Source organism: Staurois parvus, unplaced genomic scaffold, assembly GCF_062004578.1.
Source record: "Staurois parvus isolate SC_StPar_1 unplaced genomic scaffold, SC_StPar_1.0 ptg001821l, whole genome shotgun sequence".
NCBI classification, from domain to species: Eukaryota; Metazoa; Chordata; class Amphibia; order Anura; family Ranidae; genus Staurois; species Staurois parvus.
In genome coordinates this window covers 163,714-184,158 of record NW_028319617.1, presented here as the reverse complement: position 1 = coordinate 184,158, position 20,445 = coordinate 163,714, and the positions used below count along the sequence as shown (strand labels likewise).

At 46.9% G+C, this 20,445-nt stretch overlaps 1 protein-coding gene across 1 annotated transcript; it reads right to left on the bottom strand.

Moving 5' to 3' along the window:
* Nucleotides 1-1,874: 1,874 nt before the first annotated feature.
* Nucleotides 1,875-5,292, bottom strand: LOC149434143 (uncharacterized). The gene is made up of 4 exons (XM_089664055.1): nt 5,116-5,292; nt 4,830-5,036; nt 4,579-4,720; nt 1,875-3,342 (listed from the first exon to the last, which is right to left on the bottom strand). The coding sequence occupies exons 1-4, from the start codon at nt 5,269-5,271 to the stop codon at nt 2,666-2,668; spliced, it is 1,182 nt and encodes a 393-aa protein (XP_089520181.1). The 5' UTR covers nt 5,272-5,292; the 3' UTR covers nt 1,875-2,665.
* Between the last annotated feature and the right edge of the window lie 15,153 nt (nt 5,293-20,445).

Genomic DNA, 20,445 nt, shown 5'->3' with positions numbered 1-20,445 from the left:
GGTATTGGAAGCCATGGGAGGTTATCAGTTGGCCCAGGGAGGAGGTATAGAGAGAGAAAAGGAGGGGCCCAAGGACAGAACCTTGGGGTACTCCAACAGAAAGAGGAACGGAGGAGGAGGAGTTGTATGTGACACTGAAAGTGCGCTGAGAAAGGTAAGAGGAGAACCAGGAGAGAGCAGAGTCATGGAGGCCAATGGAGTGGAGTGTACTGAGGAGGAGCGGGTGGTGCACTGTGTCAATCTATAGTCACTGGATTCTGAAGAACAGCTTTACGGGTTCCTTGGAGGTCGGGCAACAGTTCCTGCAAAGCCATAGAAGTACGATTCAGACTTCATCCCAGACTACATGCTAAAGGATTAACAGTTCTACTAACATTTATAGGGAACGTTGATCCCGGGAATATCTGATTGCCTCTTCGGGGATCAGGGAGGAATTTTTTTCCCCTGCAGGAGCAGATTGGATCGTGCTTTAATGGGTTTTTTTTTCCTTCCTCTAGATCAACTCTGGGTGTAGGAGTATATCTTTTTTTCTTTTAATGGTTGAACTGGATGGACTTTTGTCTTTTTTCAGCCAGACTAACTATGTAACTATGTTCCTGTGTTATATAATGGTAATGCTGGTCCTCCTACAATAGATCCAACTAAACTAGTGTATTCAGCTTTGGAAAGCAGTGTAATGTCTGATATACAATCTTCTGATACAATCTCGGTCCTCCTTCTTGATCTTAGATCCTTCTCCATAGCTTTAGGATGCTCAGGCAATATCATACTCAGACGGCTCCAAGTACAAGGCCCTCCAGTAATATTCCTGGAATATATGAATATGTGGGATTTCCACAAGAAAACAACCATCCTAAAGGTAGTGTGACCTGTGACTGTGGCTGGGCTGTGATAGAACATGATGACAGCTCATTGGGTTATGTACTGAACTACATGTTCTATTAGACGTACAGAAAATCCTGTCCTGAGGAGATCGGGTTGTGTGATGTGGGCCATATGGAAATCTGAGATCCCAACACCGGGGAATCCCTTCAGAATCACATGTCATATTGTAACACATCTCCTGGGGGAACATTCAACGTTTTCATACCAGTCATATATTCCCAGCCTTTATATGGACCTGGACAGTTCTGACAGTCCTCATACAATGACATAGATGGTCCATCATCCATTCTTACATCAGTATCATTAGTCATTACTCTGAAAATGTCCAACAAAACCGAGGTTGGGGTGGGAATGGCCATCAAACATGTAGCTAAATGATCGGCAGCATCTCTGACAGATGGAAATTGGGAACATTCATCACTCTCCTTGCCATATGAACCCAGACATTCTCTGGTTGATTTAACAGTTTATGTGGATGTCTGTGTTGGGGCAAGGGGTCAGTCTTATGGGACTGCAACATCCCCCCTGGTAAGGTGCCCCCCATGTTGTGGACATGTGGCCTGGTATGGATCAGGAGGGGGGGGCACACTACAGCCCCCCTCTGCACTCTGTATGGTGGGCTGTATATGATATACTGCTGACCCCCGCACTCTGCGCCGTTATTGAAGGGTGTGAGGTGTCACCGAGGAGCAATGTTCTATATTGAAGTTTGCCCTCATTGCACCGACACACACAATAGTTTTTGTTCAATAAATGTTTTATTATAATTTTACATTTAACAAGATTGAAGCATAAAAATCAGGAAATAGTAAAGGAAGGAATCCGATTGGTCAGGAAGATCCCTTGTCTGGAATGTGGGGGCGGAGTCATTATTATTGGTGTACAATACAATACACAACGTGTTCCATTATTATAACAAAGTATTGTAGAAAAGATCCCAACATAGAAAATGGGGGAAAGGAGGAAATAAAGGCGGATATGAAGGGGAATCTGTGTACGGGGAACACCTTAACAATCACCACCATTTTATTCTCCAGGGCCTCTGATGTCACAGAATAGATGTTTGGGGGTTTATCTCATCTTCAGGACCAAAATCTGCATTTTCCCATGTGTGCAAAATCATGCAGAAACAGCTCTGGCAGTGAGAGGGTTAATGTGGGCTAGATGGGATCCCTCTGCTGGGGTGACATTAGAGCTCCCCCTAGCTGCAGCCTGGTAATAACATTGCTGGGAGGTCTATTCATTTCTCTGCTCCATACTTCCCGTCTTTATAGAAACGTCTCCTGACATTTGGGGGTCTACTCATAGAATGTTTGTATAGCAATTCCCTCAGTGAGAGTTCATGTCCATTCCTCCTGTGTGAATGGGGGAACCAATGTTATTAGGATCACATCTGAGCTGCTGGAATGTCTTCCATTGATGGAAAATACATTGAAAACTTCTTCTCCTGCCATCAATGGCCGACCCGGTCCCACACTTCATCCATGTCTTTGGGGACCTCTGATCTCCTTATGAACTGTTTCTTCCATGATGAAGATCAGCCATGGAGTATATCTGAGGTGTATATCAGGGTGTGCTTCTTCCCCACATGAGAGCTGGGATGTCCAGCAACATTCATCTAGAAGACATTTCCCACACTCAGTGCACTAATACACCTCCAGGGTTGTGTGGGACCCCTGATGTACAGGAAGACAGGACTTCAGTGAGGAACATTTCCCTCTCAGGGCAGGAAAGTGGCTTCTTCCTGTGTGACATCTCTGATGAATGCAAAGATTTGACTTCACTGAAAAACATTTCCCGCACTCAAGACAGGAACACGGATATCTTCCATGTGAGATCTCTGATGTCTGTTAAGATTGGACTTCTGTGAAAAACATTTCCCGCACTCATGACAGGAATACGGCTTTTCCCCCGTGTGAGATCTCTGATGACTGGAAAGATGAGACTTCTGTGAAAAACATTTCCCACACTCTGGACAGGAATATGGCTTCTCCCCCGTGTGATATCTCTGATGTTTGTAAAGATCGGACTTTCGTGAAAAGCATTTCCCGCACTCAAGACAGGAATATGGCTTCTCTCCTGTGTGAGTTATTTTATGCACATTAAGATGGGATTTAAAATGGAAACCCTTCCCGCATTCAGGACAGGAATATGGCTTTTCTCCTGTGTGAGATCTTTTATGTACATTAAGATGGAATTTAGAAAAGAAAATCTTCCCACACTCAGTACAGGAGAACCTCTTCCCTGTTGGAAGGCCGGCCCGGTCCCGCACAGTCTGAGGTTCCTCAGGATACGAGGAATCCGATGGTCCATCTACACTGGGTGGTGCCGGATGGACATTGGAGGGAGCCGGGTTTTCTCCTGGACTATACTGTGTAAAGTCCTCATCTTCTACTTTCCAGTCTGGAGACAAAGTGAGACAATCCTCGGGGGTTTTCCTCATCTCCCGGCCATGGACTAAAATACAAAGACAAAGAGGATTACTAGACAGGAGCTGATTGTTTTCCCAAACCAGGACTCCACCCACATCAGGCAGCTTGGTCTCTGAGCTTACAATTCCACCCTCAAGGGAACAAGGAAATGGCTCCTCTGATCTCCTACCAGGTCATTTCTTTATTCATGGACCTTAGTCAGAGAGTGAGGAAACAACCAGAACTGTCTTTTATAGGAGGGACAGTGATGAGGGGATTATAGGACGAGGGTCCCCACCCCCTCTATCACTCATCGCCATCTTCCCAACACAAGAAGTACTGCACTTCCTTATTTAGTCCATGATTTAGTCATGAAGAACAGCGGGGCTGAGCCCCACCAGAGGTCAGAGAGTGAGAATGGGGGGAGAACAACCAAGATGAAGACTGGACTGATCCTGAAGACCACCATCATTGGGGTATTGACTCCTCCCTCATTATCACTTTCTGTTTAAGGGTCCAAAGTTGGAGGATGTTATCACATTATTATCACCATGTAAAAGTCTGTGCTCCAATCACATCATCCGATATAAAATGTCCAGCTGGGAGGAAATGGGGGGAACATGAGAGAATCCATATTATGTGTATATATAGCAGTGGGGGGAAAGCAGGAGTCTGGAGTATGAAATGTACAACATAGAGTATATAGTGCAGGGGTCAGGACTATGTAATGTACAACATAGAGTATATAGTGCAGGGGTCAGGAGTATGTAATGTACAACATAGAGTATATAGTGCAGGGGTCAGGAGTATGTAATGTACAACATAGAGTATATAGTGCAGGGGTCAGGAGTATGTAATGTACAACAAAGTATATAGTGCAGGGGTCAGGAGTATGTAGTGTACAACAGAGTATATAGTGCAGGGGTCAGGAGTATGTAATGTACAACAGAGTATATAGTGCAGGGGTCAGGAGTATGTAATGTACAACATAGAGTATATGGTGCAGGGGTCAGGAGTATGTAATGTACAACATAGAGTATATAGTGCAGGGGTCAGGTGTATGTAATGTACAACATAGAGTATATAGTGCAGGGGTCAGGTGTATGTAATGTACAACATAGAGTATATAGTGCAGGGGTCAGGAGTATGTAATGTACAACATAGAGTATATAGTGCAGGGGTCAGGAGTATGTAATGTACAACATAGAGTATATAGTGCAGGGGTCAGGAGTATGTAATGTACAACAGAGAGTATATCGTGTATTTAGTGTTCATGACCCACCTGTGCTGATCTCTGTAGGAGTGTCCTCCTCTATAAATGTCCCCGTTATTCCATCCTCCTCCATAGACTGCTGATCATCCCTCACATACGCCTCTTCTTCTTCTGCTTTTATCTCAACTTTTATATTTATCAGATCTTCACCCTAAACCAAGAAAATTAGAAATTTCACATAATATATAAATATAAGCTCACATGAAAAATACAAATATTATCTCCACAAGTCCATGTTCTAGATGCTCCATCCCACCAACCTTGTAATAGTGAGGGATGGTGTGATCTTCCTGTGTGGAATCCCGGGAATACAGAGGACGGGGACATCTCTCTGGTGGGTTCCTGGTATTAGGTGGCTCCATCATATCCTTGTGTCCTTCTGAAAACTCCTCCATCACTCCATACTCCTCATCCTCCTCTTTATACTCTTCTTTAACATCAATATTATCATCCCCGAGGATTCCACTCTGAAAGATATAATAAAACATTCATTGTAACAAACATGCTGTGTATAAATCACAACTACCAATAATTGTCATCATCTACCTGATGATGGTGAGGGATGGTGTGACCTTCCTGTGTGGAATCCCGGGAATACAGAGGACGGGAACATCTCTCTGGTGGGTTCCTGTAGCTGGATGACTCCACCATGGTGTCCTGGTACAGATCTTTGTGTTCTTTTAGAAGCTCTGACTCCTCCATCCCCCCATCCTCATCCTCCTCCTCTTTCATCTCTCCTTTAACCTCAACTTTAGGATCTCTCAGGTCTCCACTCTGAATATATAATAAAAATGACATCAATGGTAACAATGCAGATAATGTACAGATCCTAATGATACTGATAATGATCAGTGATTGGATAATGTCCCAGAATTCCCGGCACCGCTCACCTCTCCTGTCAGCAGCTCCATCATCTTCTTGGTGACTTCTAGAATCTTCTGCATGTTGTGTCTCTCAGGGTTTAGGGAGTCACATGGAGGCACTGTGATGGTCATATGATCACCTGACTTCAGAAGAGGAAATCTCTGTATTGGGGAACCAATAGGAATATCATGTTAGAATCCCAGAATCCTCCTCACCTCTCCGGTCAGGTCTGTGTTTATTAATAGAGATAAGAGTGATGTCATGTGACCTCCCAGAATCCTCCTCACCTCTCCGGTCAGGTCTGTGTTTTATTAATAGAGATGAGAGTGATGTCATGTGACCTCCCAGAATCCTCCTCACCTCTCCGGTCAGGTCTGTGTTTTAATAATAGAGATGAGAGTGATGTCATGTGACATCCCAGAATCCTCCTCACCTCTCCGGTCAGGTCTGTGTTTTATTAATAGAGATAAGAGTGATGTCATGTGACCTCCCAGAATGCTCCTCACCTCTCCAGTCAGCAGGTAGATGATCTCCAGGGTGAGGTTTAGTATCTTCTCAGTCATGTGACTCCGGTCCTCCTCCATCCTCATTGGTGCCATCATGTGATCTATACAGGTCTCCTTGTAGACGGATAACTTTGGGAAATGAAAGTAAGAATGATTTGGATGGTATTGGTCACACAATAATAGGATGTGGATGTGAGGGGGGAATAGGAGGGTTGCTGGACATTGAAGAACTACTCCCCCCATGGGAAGACATTTTGTTTGGGCTGTTTAGTGTTTACTACAATTTTGAGGTCCGGGGACCCTTTTCTCTGTTGGGTTTGTTTGGTCTCTGAACTGGTTTGATGAGTATTAGATCTGCAGACAATGAATGATAAATCTGATCCTTCCTATGACTAGTTTGCTCTGAGGCAGTGCTGTGAGGTCAATGTCGGCTCATCATGCAGGGATGGTCACTTTACATCACCCGACGCCCGGGACATGTAGTTCTGGGGGCCGGGCAAGTATTGTTTTTAATCTTTATCCCTGCTGAGGGCAAGCCTCAGGGCTCTCCTTTCAGGTGCCAGCCTCTGCCACCCCGTGTGTGTGAACCTCTCCTGTACCTACTATGCTTCTCTGGCTCTGCTTGCCCATCTGTGGGCACAGTTCATCTGGTGCCGGAGGGTAGAGGGGACAGATGTCAGGGCTCTGTCCTTGGCAGAGGTGTTAGGAGACCTGGCACCCCTGCCAATACCTTGCATGGCTGCAGAAGTTCACATTGGCTCAAATTTGGTGGCGAACGGCCTTTATAAGGAAGCCCTGCACTACTCTCAAGTGCTGGTTGATCTTTGGCTCCCCAGTACCTTGTTCCTGTTCTACTGTTATTTCCTGTTCCTGTGCTACTGTGATCTTTGATTTCCTGTTACTGACTCGGCTTGCTCCTGGACCTGTCTTCTCTGCTTAAACCCTGACCTGACCTCGGCTGGCTAACAGATATTCTCTCTTGCTCCTCTGTGTATGACCTCGGCTATCCCATCTGACTACGTCTGTTCTGATCTCCACCCAGTCGCAGACCTTGGCTTTCAACCGGCTATCCAGTAATCCTGTTCCCCGGAAGGGCTTTCATACCTCACACAGGCACCACCTGTCTGCAGACCTCATCTCAGTGCATCAGCTGTGCTCCTGGGTGGACCACCAACAAGCACTCCTACAGGTGACCTGTGCCACTTTGGTCCTGACTCCTGCTGTCCCAATCTCAGGGGAGTCTGGAACTTAGCCGCAAGGGAAGCCCTCTCTCCATTGGCATCTCTCACCAGGTACGTGACAGTATCAATCAGCCATTATGTCTGAGGCCGAGAGAGGTGCTTCCACATTAGAGGCCCTGTGCCAACAGATGACGGCACTTACGCAAGTGGTCAAGGATCTGCAGGAGGAATATTTTCAGCTGGAGGGACATCTTCATTCGCTCACTACTGCTACGACTTCTGCAGACCAGAATCCATTGCCTAGTCCTATCCCTACAGTGGCACCAGCCAGTTCGCTTTCCACTGTTACACCCGCTGTGGTACTACTCAGGGTTACCATTCCGGATTGCTTCCTGGGGACCGACGTAAATTCCGAGCCTTCAAGAATGCTTGTGAGTTGTATTTTGCACTGCAACCCAGGACCTTCTCACTTGAGGCAGTTAAAGTGGGGTTCATCATTTCTCTCATATCTGACGAACCTCAATCATGGGCACACAGCTTACTGGAACAAAAAGAACCAGCGCTAAACTCAGTGATCACATTCTTTGAAGCCATGGCAGCTCTTTATGATGACCCCCAGAGGACCTCTACTGCTGAATCCACCCTTCATGCTCTACAACAAGGCCGACGGCATGTGGAGGACTACATTGTGGAATTCTGCAAATGGTCCGCCAATACCGGGTTGAATGACGCAGCCCTAAAATACCAGTTCCATCTAGGTCTGTCTGAGTCCCTCAAGGACGAATTAGCTAGGGTGGAGGCTCCCTCCTCCTTGGAGAATCTAATTCAACTCGCTACCTAATTGGATCAACGGCTACAGGAGAGACATTCTGAACATACCCAGACCCTTTGCCAAGGGTTTTGCCAAGGGTTCCAAGACCAGTGGATTCTGTCCCTATTTCTCCGCCTATCAGCACTCCTGAAGTAAAACCCATGCAAATTGGCCTTCTCTGACCTGCCTTATCTCCAGAGGAAAGATTACGCAGACGGCAAGGCAACCTATGCCTTTACTGCGGGGCTGTCATGGATCCACACCGCACACACATGCCCACGGCGCCTAGCTAACCGAGGTATGCACGTCCGGCCGTGACTTGGGGTAAAGAGGGATGAGGGGGTCTTACTTTGAGCATATAAGACTGGCCATGATACGCATTCACAGCCCGCACTGCATCTGGCCACTACTAGAGGGAGACTCCACTCCAACTGGCTGACCACACACAGGCAGATACAAATCTTATATACAATCTGGTGCAATCTAAGGGTTGGGGAGCAGTCTAGCAATTGGCAAACACTTCTAGCATTCCTCCAGCTATCCTACAAGCTAGAACCCCGGAGTGAATGACGATTCCACTGTCCACACCCCCCCACACCAGTCACACAACAAACGGTAGCTTGCCACCATCCAACAGTTTGTCGGCAGACTGGTCTGCTGGGCCACCACACACACAGATCTCTGTCTGGCAGATCTGCTACTTTACAATCTGCATGCAATTTGCCAACACACAGTGCAATTGCATACAGATTGGCAATGAACTTAGACCGAGCATATATAGACACTGTAATACAATAATCTCTCCGGAGATATGAGCCCGAGCTTAAGTATCCAGAAGTCACTTATTAACTTTATGATTTAATATCCTGAAAGTGAGCTGTGCATAGAATATGTACAAAGTATAAAATGTTACAAATAATACAGAAAATACAAAAAGACACACAATTGGCTATTGACTATAAAATAAAAGGGAATAAAAACAGAAATAAAACTTTTGCTAAGAGTTATCCTGTGACTGGAGCAAGTTAGAGAAAGTCCGCGATTCGCCAGTAAAATAGAAATGGCTCTGTACGAATCACCCCGTCCATATCTCAGGGTCCTCAATTTATTGAAATATGGACATAGGCTGGACATTAGCCCTTGGCCAATCAACCCTATACCAGCCCACAGGACGTTCTGGGTACTGAAGTACCCAAAGTCGATTGGACCAGGAACGGTTTGAATCACCAAGTCAGGGATAGAATTTCCGACACCAGCACATCAATCTGATCGCGACAGTACCAATCACTGTTCAGCTGTTGCAATCAGGTGCCATATAACTGTTTTCTGCATTTCTCTGGGATTCTACAGAGGCTATAAATACAGTTTTACATGCAGATGTAGCTTACAGTGTGTCCAATCAGAAGGAAGTATTTTCATCTCTCTGCAACTAATATTGTATCTTTTATGAGAGATTAAATATATTCCTCTGATCTGTGGATATAAATCACAGCTAGCAGACAAAGTGGAGCCCTCTCCTGGTCTCCTGCTGCTTCCCGAAGCTGAAATGGTTGGAGCTCTTCTTTTAGATTTCAAGAAGGTGGCAATCTCTGGCTACATAGGTGACAACGTTTTATTGACATGCTCTGTCCTTTCAGATGCTAATTGGTGAACATATGTCTCTGACTGAATTCGGAACACTTATCTTTAATAACATGGACTGAAACTAAATTTACAATGACATATTGCTACTGATCACATCTCAACTACTCAAATCTTACATTTATGTCACAGGGCCATGGGCCATTTCTTACACAACTGCCCAGTGCGACCAAGTAAGTCCAGCCAGCCTCATCCTTCATATCTCCAGTTATCCAGAACCTTAACCATCCATGTCGTTCTACCCATGTCATTACAGGTGGCTGGAAAGGAAGTCAAGTTGTGGGCAATCGTTGATTCGGGAGCCTGTAGTTTTTTCTTGGACATCAACCTTGCCCAGAACCTAGGTATTCCTCTTCGTCCTAAAACACAAAGGTTTAATGTACTCCTAGCAGATGGCACCGCTCCTAGCTCAGGACCCGTTACCCAAGAAACCATTCCCATCCTAGCCACAACTGACTCTGTCCATCAGGAATTCATCTGCTTTGACATCCTGAGATCTCCCATGTTTCCAGCCATCCTAGGAATACCTTGGTTGCAAGCTCACAATCCACAAATCAACTGGCTCAAGAAAGAAGTCACCTTCCCATCAAATTACTGTATTCAGCACTGTGGCACTCCCACCAATTTCCCTGTGTGCCTCTCAGTTAAGCCTACATCAGATGCCAGTCAATCCGTTCCCCCTGCCTACCACCATTTCCTTGATGTATTTGATAAAAAGAAAGCTGACACTTTACCATCTCATCAATCATATTATTGTCCTATTGAGCAGCTTCCAGGGGCAGCCAACATTTGCCAACGTTTATCAGAAATTCATCAAGGGCTTCTCAACCATTATATCCCCCATTACCCAACTCACTCGCCAGCATACACATTTTCTCTGGAGCCAAGAAGCACAGACAGCCTTCGAGCAGTTAAAAAAGCAGTTCACTTCTGCTCCTGTATTACAACACCCAGAGCCAACACTTCCCTTCATCCTGGAGGTGGAAGCATCGGAGGTGGCTACAGGAGTCAAGGCCCAAAAGCTCTGCTCCATCTGGTAGCTTTTTGCTCTAAGAAACTAAGCCAAGCTGAAAGGCACTACGATATAGGCAACAGGGAACTTTTGTAGATCAAAATGGCGTTCAAAGAATGGAGGTACCTTTTGGAAGGAGCTAGTCACTCAATCATGATCTTCACAGTTCATAAGAATCTAGAATATTTAAGATCTGCCAAACGCCTAAGACCGCAGCAAGCTAGATGGGTCCTACAGTTGTGACCAAAATTATTCAACCCCCACTGAAATTGAGTGTTTTGGCCAGTTTGACATTGCTTTTGATCATTCAGTCATCTTGCTTACATTTACATTAAAGAGGCACTTGTAGGTCAGACAAATATAACATAACAGTTATAATGAAATAACCACAAATGTCTTTTCTGTGCTCACAGCATTATCAGTTTTATTCAACCCCCAAGTGACATTCAATCTTAGTACTTAGTACAGCATCCTTTTACAGTTATAACAGCTTTTAAACGTGAAGCATAGCTTGACACAAGTGTCTTGCAGCGATCTACGGGTATCTTCGCCCATTCTTCATGGGCAAAGGCCTCCAGTTCAGTCACATTCTTAGGCTTGCGCACTGCAACTGCTTTCTTTAAGTCCCACCAGAGGTTCTCAATCGGATTTAAGTCTGGTGACTGCGATGGCCACTCCAAAATGTTCCAGCCTTTCCTCTGCAACCATGCTCTAGTGGACTTGGAGGTATGCTTGGGATCATTGTCCTGTTGAAAGGTCCAACGTCTCCCAAGCCTCAGGTGTGTGACGGACTGCATCACGTTTCCATCCAATATCTCCTGGTACTGAAGAGAATTCATGGTACCTTGCACACGCTGAAGCTTCCCTGTACCTGCAGAAGCAAAACAGCCCCAAAGCATGATTGACCCTCCACCATGCTTCACAGTAGGCAAGGTGTTCTTTTCATCATAGGCCTTGTTCTTCCTCCTCCAAACATAGCGTTGATCCATGGGCCCAAACAGTTCTAATTTTGTTTCATCAGTCCACAGAACACTATCCCACAACTTTTGTGGTTTGTCCACATGGCTTTTGGCATACTGCAGTCGACTCTTCTTATTCTTTGGAGACAGCAAGGGGGTACGCCTGGGAGTTCTGGCACGGAGGCCTTCATTACGCAGTGTGCGTCTTATTGTCTGGGCTGAAACTTCTGTACCCACATCTGACAAATCTTTTCTCAGTTCCTCAGCAGTCACACGGGGACTTCTCTCCACTCTACGCTTCAGGTAGCGCACAGCAGTCGAAGTCAGCATCTTCTTTCTGCCACGACCAGGTAGCGTTTCAACAGTGCCCTTTGCCTTGAATTTGCGAATGATGCTTCCTAAGGTGTCTCTTGGTATGTTTAACATCTTTGCAATCTTCTTATAGCCATTGCCCTTCCTGTGAAGAGAAATCACCTCTTCTCTTGTCTTCCTGGACCATTCTCTTGCCTTCACCATGTTTGTAACCACACCAGTAAATGTCTAGAAGGAGCTGAGTATCACAGTCATTTTAAAGCTGCCTAATTGGTGCTTATTATGCTTGATTGCTGCTCGGTGACATCCACAGGTGTTTTCAATACCTGATGGAAAGCACCTGTATGAACCTCTGTTCTTCAGAGTGGTAGTCTTTAAGGGGTTGAATAATTGTGGCAATGAAGAAACCACATAAGAACCATTTACTACTGTATTACATAAACAATTGATGTCATTTTAGTTGCATTTGGGTAGTTACAACGTCCTTGTAGGATTTGATTCTGAATACAATTCCAAATGTACACTATAGTCCCTAAACCCCTTTACAGCATTGGGGGTTGAATAATTTTGGTCACAACTGTATATTTCTCCATCTTCAATTTTCACATGACCTACCGCTCAGGATCCAAGAATGGGAAAGCAGATGCTCTATCACATATGTTCCCAGATTCAGTTGAAACTTTGCCCCCGATACCATCCTGTCGGCCCAAAATTTTTTGTTGATTCAGCCCAGTCTGAAGCTTTTGATTGAACAGGCATCTGCACGGTGTGCCGTACCTGAGCAGAACTCATTAAGAAGGCAGGATGGCTTTCTGTGGCACCAGGATAAGATCTTTGTACCTCAGGAGGTAAGATCCCAAGTTTTCAAGACATTCCACGACCATCAACTGGCTGAAAAACAATGGACCTGATCCAGCGATCATTTTGTTGGCCCAGCCTAAGTCAGGACTGCAGAACATAAGTAAATCCTGCACAGTATGTCTACGTAGCAAGGGAGACAAAGCCAAGGCATGGGGGTTGCTGAGGCCCCTATCCATTCCTAATCATCCCTGTGGAATTATCACAATGGACTTTATTGTAGACTTGCCGCCCTCTGAGGGGTTTGCTACCATCCTAGTAGTGATAGATTGGCTATCCAAGATGGCCCACTTTCTGCCAATGATAGGAACTCCGTTGGCGCCTGAGTTGGCACATATTTTTATTAAGGAAATCGTTATGCTACATGAACTGCCCAGCAATATCGTGTCAGACCGAGGGGTTCAATTTACCTCCAGGTTCTGGAGAGCCTTATGTAAAACCCTGAAAGTGGAACTCTGCCTATCATCGGCCTACCACCCTCAAAGTAATGGACAAACTGAACAAACTAACCAAACGTTGGAACAATATCTACGATGTCTCTCTGCCTTTTCCCAGGATGACTGGACATCTCTACTCCCATTAGCAGAATTTGCATACAATAATTCCATCCATTCCGCTATGAATCAGTCGCAATTTGGGGCTAATTACGGATTCCACCCTTCATGCCTGCCGGATACCATACTCGAAACCTCGGTACCTGCAGTTCATGACAGAATCAGCAGGATACAGGACAACTATTGAGCTCTCCCGAAATCCATACAAAGATTGCAAACTGACTACAAAAGATAATATGACAAGAAACGGAGGGGAAATCCTTCTCTGAAGGTTGGAGACCAGGCTTGGTTATCAACAGCCAACCTAAAACTTCCTTGCCCATCGCGGAAGTTGGGACCAAGATACATTGGGCCCTTTCAGATCAAACGAGTAATCAATCCAGTGGCATATGAGCTATCTCTTCCCAAATCATATGGGATTCACCCAGTCTTCCATGTTTTTCTGCTCAAGACAGCAGTTTATGATCCATTTCCGGGAAGAGTAGAACCTCCTCCGCCGCCAATAACAGTTGGGGAGGATGCAGAATACGAGATAAAACCAATCCTGCACTGCAAGAAGTGAGGAAGGCAGATCCAGTTTTTGATCAAATGGAAGGGGGTAACTCCTGAAGAAACCTCCTGGGAACCAAAGACAACATACATGCCCCAAGACTTCTCCAGGAGTTCTACTCCAAATATCCAGAGAAGATGGCCCAAGTAGGCATCTGGAGGCTGCCCTTTGGGGGGGCACTGTCAGGGCTCTGTCCTCAGCAGTGGTGTTAGGAGACCTGACACCCCTGCCAGTACCTTGCATGGCCACAGAGGTTCACATCGGCTCAAATTTGGTGGCAAACGGCCTTTATAAGGAAGCCCTGCACTACTCTCAGGTGCTGGTTGATCTCTGGCTCCCCGGTACCTTGTTCCTGTGCTACTGTGAACTGTGATTTCCTGTTCCTGTGCTACTGTGATCTGTGATTTCCTGTTACCGACTTGGCTTGCTCCTGGACCTGTCTTCTCTGCTTAAATCCTGACCTGACCTCGGCTTGGCTAATGGATATTCTCTCTTGCTCCTCTGTGCATGACCTCGGCTTGGCTAACGGATATTCTCTCTTGCTCCTCTGTGTATGACCTCGGCTATCCCATCTGACTACGTCTGTTCTGATCTCCACCCAGTACTGGACCTTGGCTTTGAACCGGCTATCCAGTAATCCTCTGTTCCCCGGAAGGGCTTGCATACCTCGCACAGGCACCTCCTGTCTGCAGACCTCATCTCAGTGCATCAGTTGTGCTCCAGGGTGGACCACCAACAAGCACTCCTACAGGCAACCTGTGCCACTTTGGCCCTGACTCCTGCTGTCCTAGACTTTGTGATAAAATTTTGAGACATAAAAAATAGAACTACCACTATTTTATTCTCTAAAGTCTCTACTTTCAGAAAATCGATATTTTGGGGGTTTTGTGTCATCTTCAGGCCTAAAATGATTTTTTAAACGTGTGCAAAAAATGCAAAAATGGCTCTGGGAGTGAAAGGGAGAAAGGGTAAGAAGGACACGCCCCTTTCCTGAGAAGCTGCCAATCGGTTCTAATTACACTGCAAGGTCTCTGCCCTCCCTGCTAGTCCCCGGGTGTGGTGTTGGAGACAGGCGGGGGAGGGGAGGAGGAGATAAACAGCGCAATGTTACACATATGAAATGTTTTAGTCGCTATAAAGCCCCTTTCATTTTTGAAACCCCCCGGACATTTCTAAAAGAGCCTCAGATTTATATACATTTTCTGTTACAAAGGAATGTTTCCTTCCTCCTGAGCAGCAATGTAAGGGGCTCTATGCTCCATACTCCTGACCCCGGCACTCCATCATTGTGTTGGCTGCATAGTGTAATGATTGCCCATTGGCTGCCTGTGTAGTGTCATCATTGCCCTTTGTAGGCCATGTATGGTCAGGATGGTCCTTGTCTTGTCTATTTATTGTCAGTGCTGTTTGTTTAGAGGACCATATTACTAGAATTTATCTCCACAATGAGGAGAATGTTCCGGCCCCGGAAGTGGGGGAATGTTCTGCCCCTGAAGGGGTTCATCTGGGTTCCCACACTATATATGTGTGTATCATCATCTGCTGGAGATAAAAGACGTCACAGTGACTATGGAGGAAGAGGATGGACATGATTATGGAGGAAGAGGACGGACGTGACTATGGAGGAAGAGGACAGACGTGACTATGGAGGAAGAGGACGGACGTGACTATGGAGGAAGAGGACCGACGTGACTATGGAGGAAGAGGACGGACGTGACTATGGAGGAAGAGGACCGACGTGACTATGGAGGAAGAGGACGGACGTGACTATGGAGGAAGAGGACGGACGTGACTATGGAGGAAGAGGACGGACGTGACTATGGAGGAAGAGGACGGATGTGACTATGGAGGAAGAGGACGGATGTGACTATGGAGGAAGAGGACGGACGTGACTGTGGAGGAAGAGGGCGGACGTGACTATGGAGTAAAAGGACCGACGTGACTATGGAGGAAGAGGACCGACGTGACTATGGAGGAAGAGGACGGACGTGACTATGGAGGAAGAGGACGGACGTGACTATGGAGGAAGACGACGGACGTGACTATGGAGGAAGAGGACAGACGTAAACGTGGAGGAAGAGGACGGACGTGACTATGGAGGAAGAGGACGGACGTGACTATGGAGGAAAAGGACGGACGTGACTATGGAGGAAGAGGACGGACGTGACTATGGAGGAAGAGGACCGACGTGACTATGGAGGAAGAGGACCGACGTGACTATGGAGCAAGAGGACCGACGTGACTATGGAGGAAGAGGACCGACGTGACTATGGAGGAAGAGGACCGACGTGACTATGGAGGAAGAGGACCGACGTGACTATGGAGCAAGAGGACTGACGTGACTATGGAGGAAGAGGACTGACATGACGGGGGGTTACTGGGTGTAAATAAAACATAACATCTTATTACCTCCTCTGCTGCCATGTCCACCAATGTCTCCTCTCTGCTTCCTGTCTGTTCCTGACATCACTTCCTGTCTGTACCTGACATCACTTCCTGTCTGTACCTGACATCACTTCCTGTCTGTCTTCCATAGAGACTTCCTGTGTGAGTATAGGTGAGATCCCCACCTTGTGGAGATCAGAGGAACTGCAGCCCCGAGATCCATCCCATAATCCCCCTTCCTGTATAATATGTACCTTACAGGGATACTACGGGAGATGAAACATTACTGAATAAAGGAAGAAGAAATAAATGTAACTCTTATGTAACCAACTGTTCAACAAACATCTCTTATTACATATAGAAAAGTCTTACAAACACAGAACACAAAATACAAATGTATAGCTAATGAGAGCGATCCCGCCAAACCTGATCCTTCTGGGGGGACAATGCAAAATATATATCAATCCACTCATAATGACATCATCTTCTGGGAGTGTCTGCACATCCATCCATTCCATACACATTTCATTGTCTCAGCGGATCTCCTGCAGCCTATTAGCGCCCATTTCCCTTTCTATGTCTCAGCGGATCTCCCGCAGCCTATTAGCACCCATTTCCCTCTCAATGTCTCAGCGGATCTCCTGCAGCCTATTAGCACCCATTTCCATCTCTATGTCTCAGCAGATCTCCTGCAGCCTATTAGTGCCCATTTCCCTCTCTATGTCTCAGCAGATCTCCTGCAGCCTATTAGCTCCCATTTCCCTATGTCTCAGCAGATCTCCCGTAGCCTATTAGCGCCCATTTCCCTCTCTATGTCTCAGCAGATCTCCCGCAGCCTATTAGCTCCCATTTCCCTCTCTAGGTCTCAGCGGATCTCCTGCAGCCTATTAGCACCCATTTCCCTCTCTATGTCTCAGCGGATCTCCTGCAGCCTGACTGCTCAGGGGAGGGATTTTGGCCCCTCTGATTTTGCAGTAAATGTGATTGCATTAGTCCCATTGATTTTCGTATTTCCATGTAATAAAAGGTGTCACATGATGTCGGGTTCCCCTTTCTCTCCTCCCTGAGTGTGTATTTAGAGGCGGAGCTCCTTCTGGAATGGCGGTTGGAGGCGGAGTCTAGGAGGGAGACTGACAGAACCCGCAGCAGACTTGCAGGAGTGAGCGAGGAGGATCCGGTTCCTTTACCATCGGAGATGAGGAGAGTGTGAAGGATGTTTGTGACTCTGGGAGCTGAAAAGCTGGGAGTCCTATTGGTGTGGTGAGGGGGAAGCACTACTAGACGCTTCTCGGGGCTGCAGTTCCTCTGAGCTCCACAAGGTGGGGATCTCACTTCTACCCAGACAGGAAGTCTGTATGGAAGACAGGAAGTGATGTCAGGTTCAGACAGGAAGTGATGTCAGGTACAGACAGGAAGTAGAGAGGAGAAGGTGAAAATGGCAGCAGAGGAGGTAATAAGATGTTATTATTATTATTATACAGGATTTATGGCGCCAACAGTTTGCTCAGCACTTTACAATATAACGGGAGACAATACAGATCAATACAAGAGGGATTTGAGGGCCCTGCTCCTCGGAGCTTACAATCTAGGAGGGAATAAGATGTTACTTTCTATTTACACTCAGTAATCCACCGTCATGTCCATCCTCTTCCTCCACAGTCATGTCGATCCTCTTCCTCCACAGTCACGTCCGTCCTCTTCCTCCATAGTCACATCCGTCCTCTTCCTCCATAGTCACGTCCGTCCTCTTCCTCCATAGTCACGTCCGTCCTCTTCCTCCATAGTCACGTCAGTCCTCTTCCTCCATAGTCACGTCTGTCCCCTTCCTCCCTATTCACGTCCGTCCCCTTCCTCCATAGTCACGTCCGTCCCCTTCCTCCATAGTCACGTCCATCCTCTTCCTCTATAGTCACGTCCGTCCTCTTCCTCCATAGTTATGTCCGTCCTCTTCCTCCATAGTTATGTCCATCCTCTTCCTCTATAGTCACGTCCGTCCTCTTCCTCCATAGTCACGTCCGTCCTCTTCCTCCGTAGTCACGTCCGTCCCCTTCCTCCATAGTCACGTCCGTCCTCTTCCTCCATAGTTATGTCCTTCCTCTTCCTCCATAGTGACGTCTGTCCTCTTCCTCCGTAGTCACGTCCGTCCCCTTCCTGCATAGTCACGTCCGTCCTCTTCCTCCATAGTTATGTCCTTCCTCCATAGTCACGTCCGTCCTCTTCCTCCATAGTCACGTCCGTCCTCTTCCTCCATAGTCACGTCCGTCCTCTTCCTCCATAGTCACGTCCGTCCTCTTCCTCCATAGTCATGTCCCTCATCCTCCTCCATAGTCACGTCCGTCCTCTTCCTCCATAGTCATGTCCCTCATCCTCCTCCATAGTCACGTCCGTCCTCTTCCTCCATAGTCGTATCCGTCCTCTTCCTCCATACTCACGTCCGTCCTCTTCCTCCATAGTCACGTCTGTCCTCTTCCTCCATAGTCACATCCGTCCTCTTCCTCCACGGTCACGTCCGTCCTCTTCCTCCATAGTCACTGTGACGTCTTTATCTCCAGCAGATGATGATACACACATATATAGTGTGGGAACCCAGATTAACCCCTTCAGGGGCAGAACATTCCCCCACTTCCGGGGCCGGAACATTCTCCTCATTGTGGAGATAAATTCTAGTAATATGGTCCTCTAAACAAACAGCACTGACAATAAATAGACAAGACAAGGACCATCCTGACCATACATGGCCTACAAAGGACAATGATGACACTACACAGGCAGCCAATGGGCAATCATTACACTATGCAGCCAACACAATGATGGAGTGCCGGGGTCAGGAGTATGGAGCATAGAGCCCCTTACATTGCTGCTCAGGAGGAAGAAAACATTCCCCAGCAAGCCATGAAGAATATGTTCCATCATTGGTGTCAGAGGGAGGGAAATACTGAGGGGTCTGAGGGAAGTAGAGGAGCTGAGGGGTCTCTCAGGGGGCACTACAGATAAGGAACTTTGGGGCCCCTGAAGGGTAGTGGAGCTCAGGGCCTTAAGGAGGTAGAGTAGTTGAAGGACTCTGGGCCCTTGGTGGGCACTTTTCTTAGAGGACGTCTGTTTCTGCAGCATTGCCTAAAAGGTAGTCAGGGGTCAGTGCTATACATCTTCAGGAGACACTCCAATACCTTCCCATGACACAGGCTCTGGCAGTGCCCGGTGCTGGAATTCAGAGCCCCAGGAACCCACCACCACTCTGTACAATGTCCTGGATACCAGAAAATACTTGCCAACCAAGAGAATCCCCTGCTGTCCTCCTACCCACACTGGGCTGTCATTGGAGGGAAGAGAACAGACTCCTCCCCCCCAGCTCTCTACTCCACCAGCACCATCCTCCTGCTATCCCATCCAATCCCTTCTCTTACTGCAGAGAGTGACAGTGACATCACTCCTGTCAGTCAGCAGGCTGCCACAGATTGGAGGCTTGCAGCCGGAGTTCTGCCAATTGTCCTGATTAGCCAGCAACTCCGGCCAAAAGTCATCAAGTTCCCCTTCCTGGACCTCATGATGAGCCGACATTGACCTCACAGCACTGCCTCAGAGCAAACAAGTCATAGGAAGGATCATATTTATCATTCCTTGTCTGCAGATCTAATACTCATCAAAACCAGTTCAGAGACCAAACAAACCCAACAGAGAAAAGGGGATTTCTGATCTGGATGGACAAGAGGGTCCCGGGACCTCAAATATGCATCAAACACTAAACACTCCAAACTAAATGTGTTTCCAGGAGGACAGAAGTCCTGAACTGGTTCCCACCCGGCCTATTGTACAATGATGGCGGACAGGACCTCTCTCCTTCTGGAAGGACGTTGTATGATGTCATCCCACTCTTGCTGTGCAGGTGGAGGGGGACGCAGCATGGGGATTGGTGGGGAGCTCAACGCATCCCTGATCAGGGAAAAGATCCAATGATGTTGTCTCTTTACCATGTGATCAGCTGTATCCAATCACAGCTGATCACATGTAAACAAAAGCTGGTTATCGGCATTTCCTGTCCTCAGCGCTGTCACTGTCTGAGGAAAGGAAAGGAAACCGATAACCGGCTTTCCTGTGACAGGGGACATTTACTGTGATTATTAGTGCCCACCAGTGCAGCCCCATCAGTGCAGCATATCAGTGCCCATCAGTGCATCCCCATCAGTGCCCATCATTGCATCCCCATCAGTGCAGCATATCAGTGCCCATCAGTGCCTGTTCATCA

Coding starts and splice junctions, on each gene's coding strand:
- LOC149434143 (XM_089664055.1), bottom strand. CDS start 5,271: ATGGAGGAGTCAGAGCTTCTAAAAGAACACAAAGATCTGTACCAGGAC. Junction 5,037..5,115: donor CCATCCCTCACCATCATCAG/GTAGATGATGAC, acceptor TATATCTTTCAG/AGTGGAATCCTCGGGGATGA. Junction 4,721..4,829: donor CCATCCCTCACTATTACAAG/GTTGGTGGGATG, acceptor TTCTTGGTTTAG/GGTGAAGATCTGATAAATAT.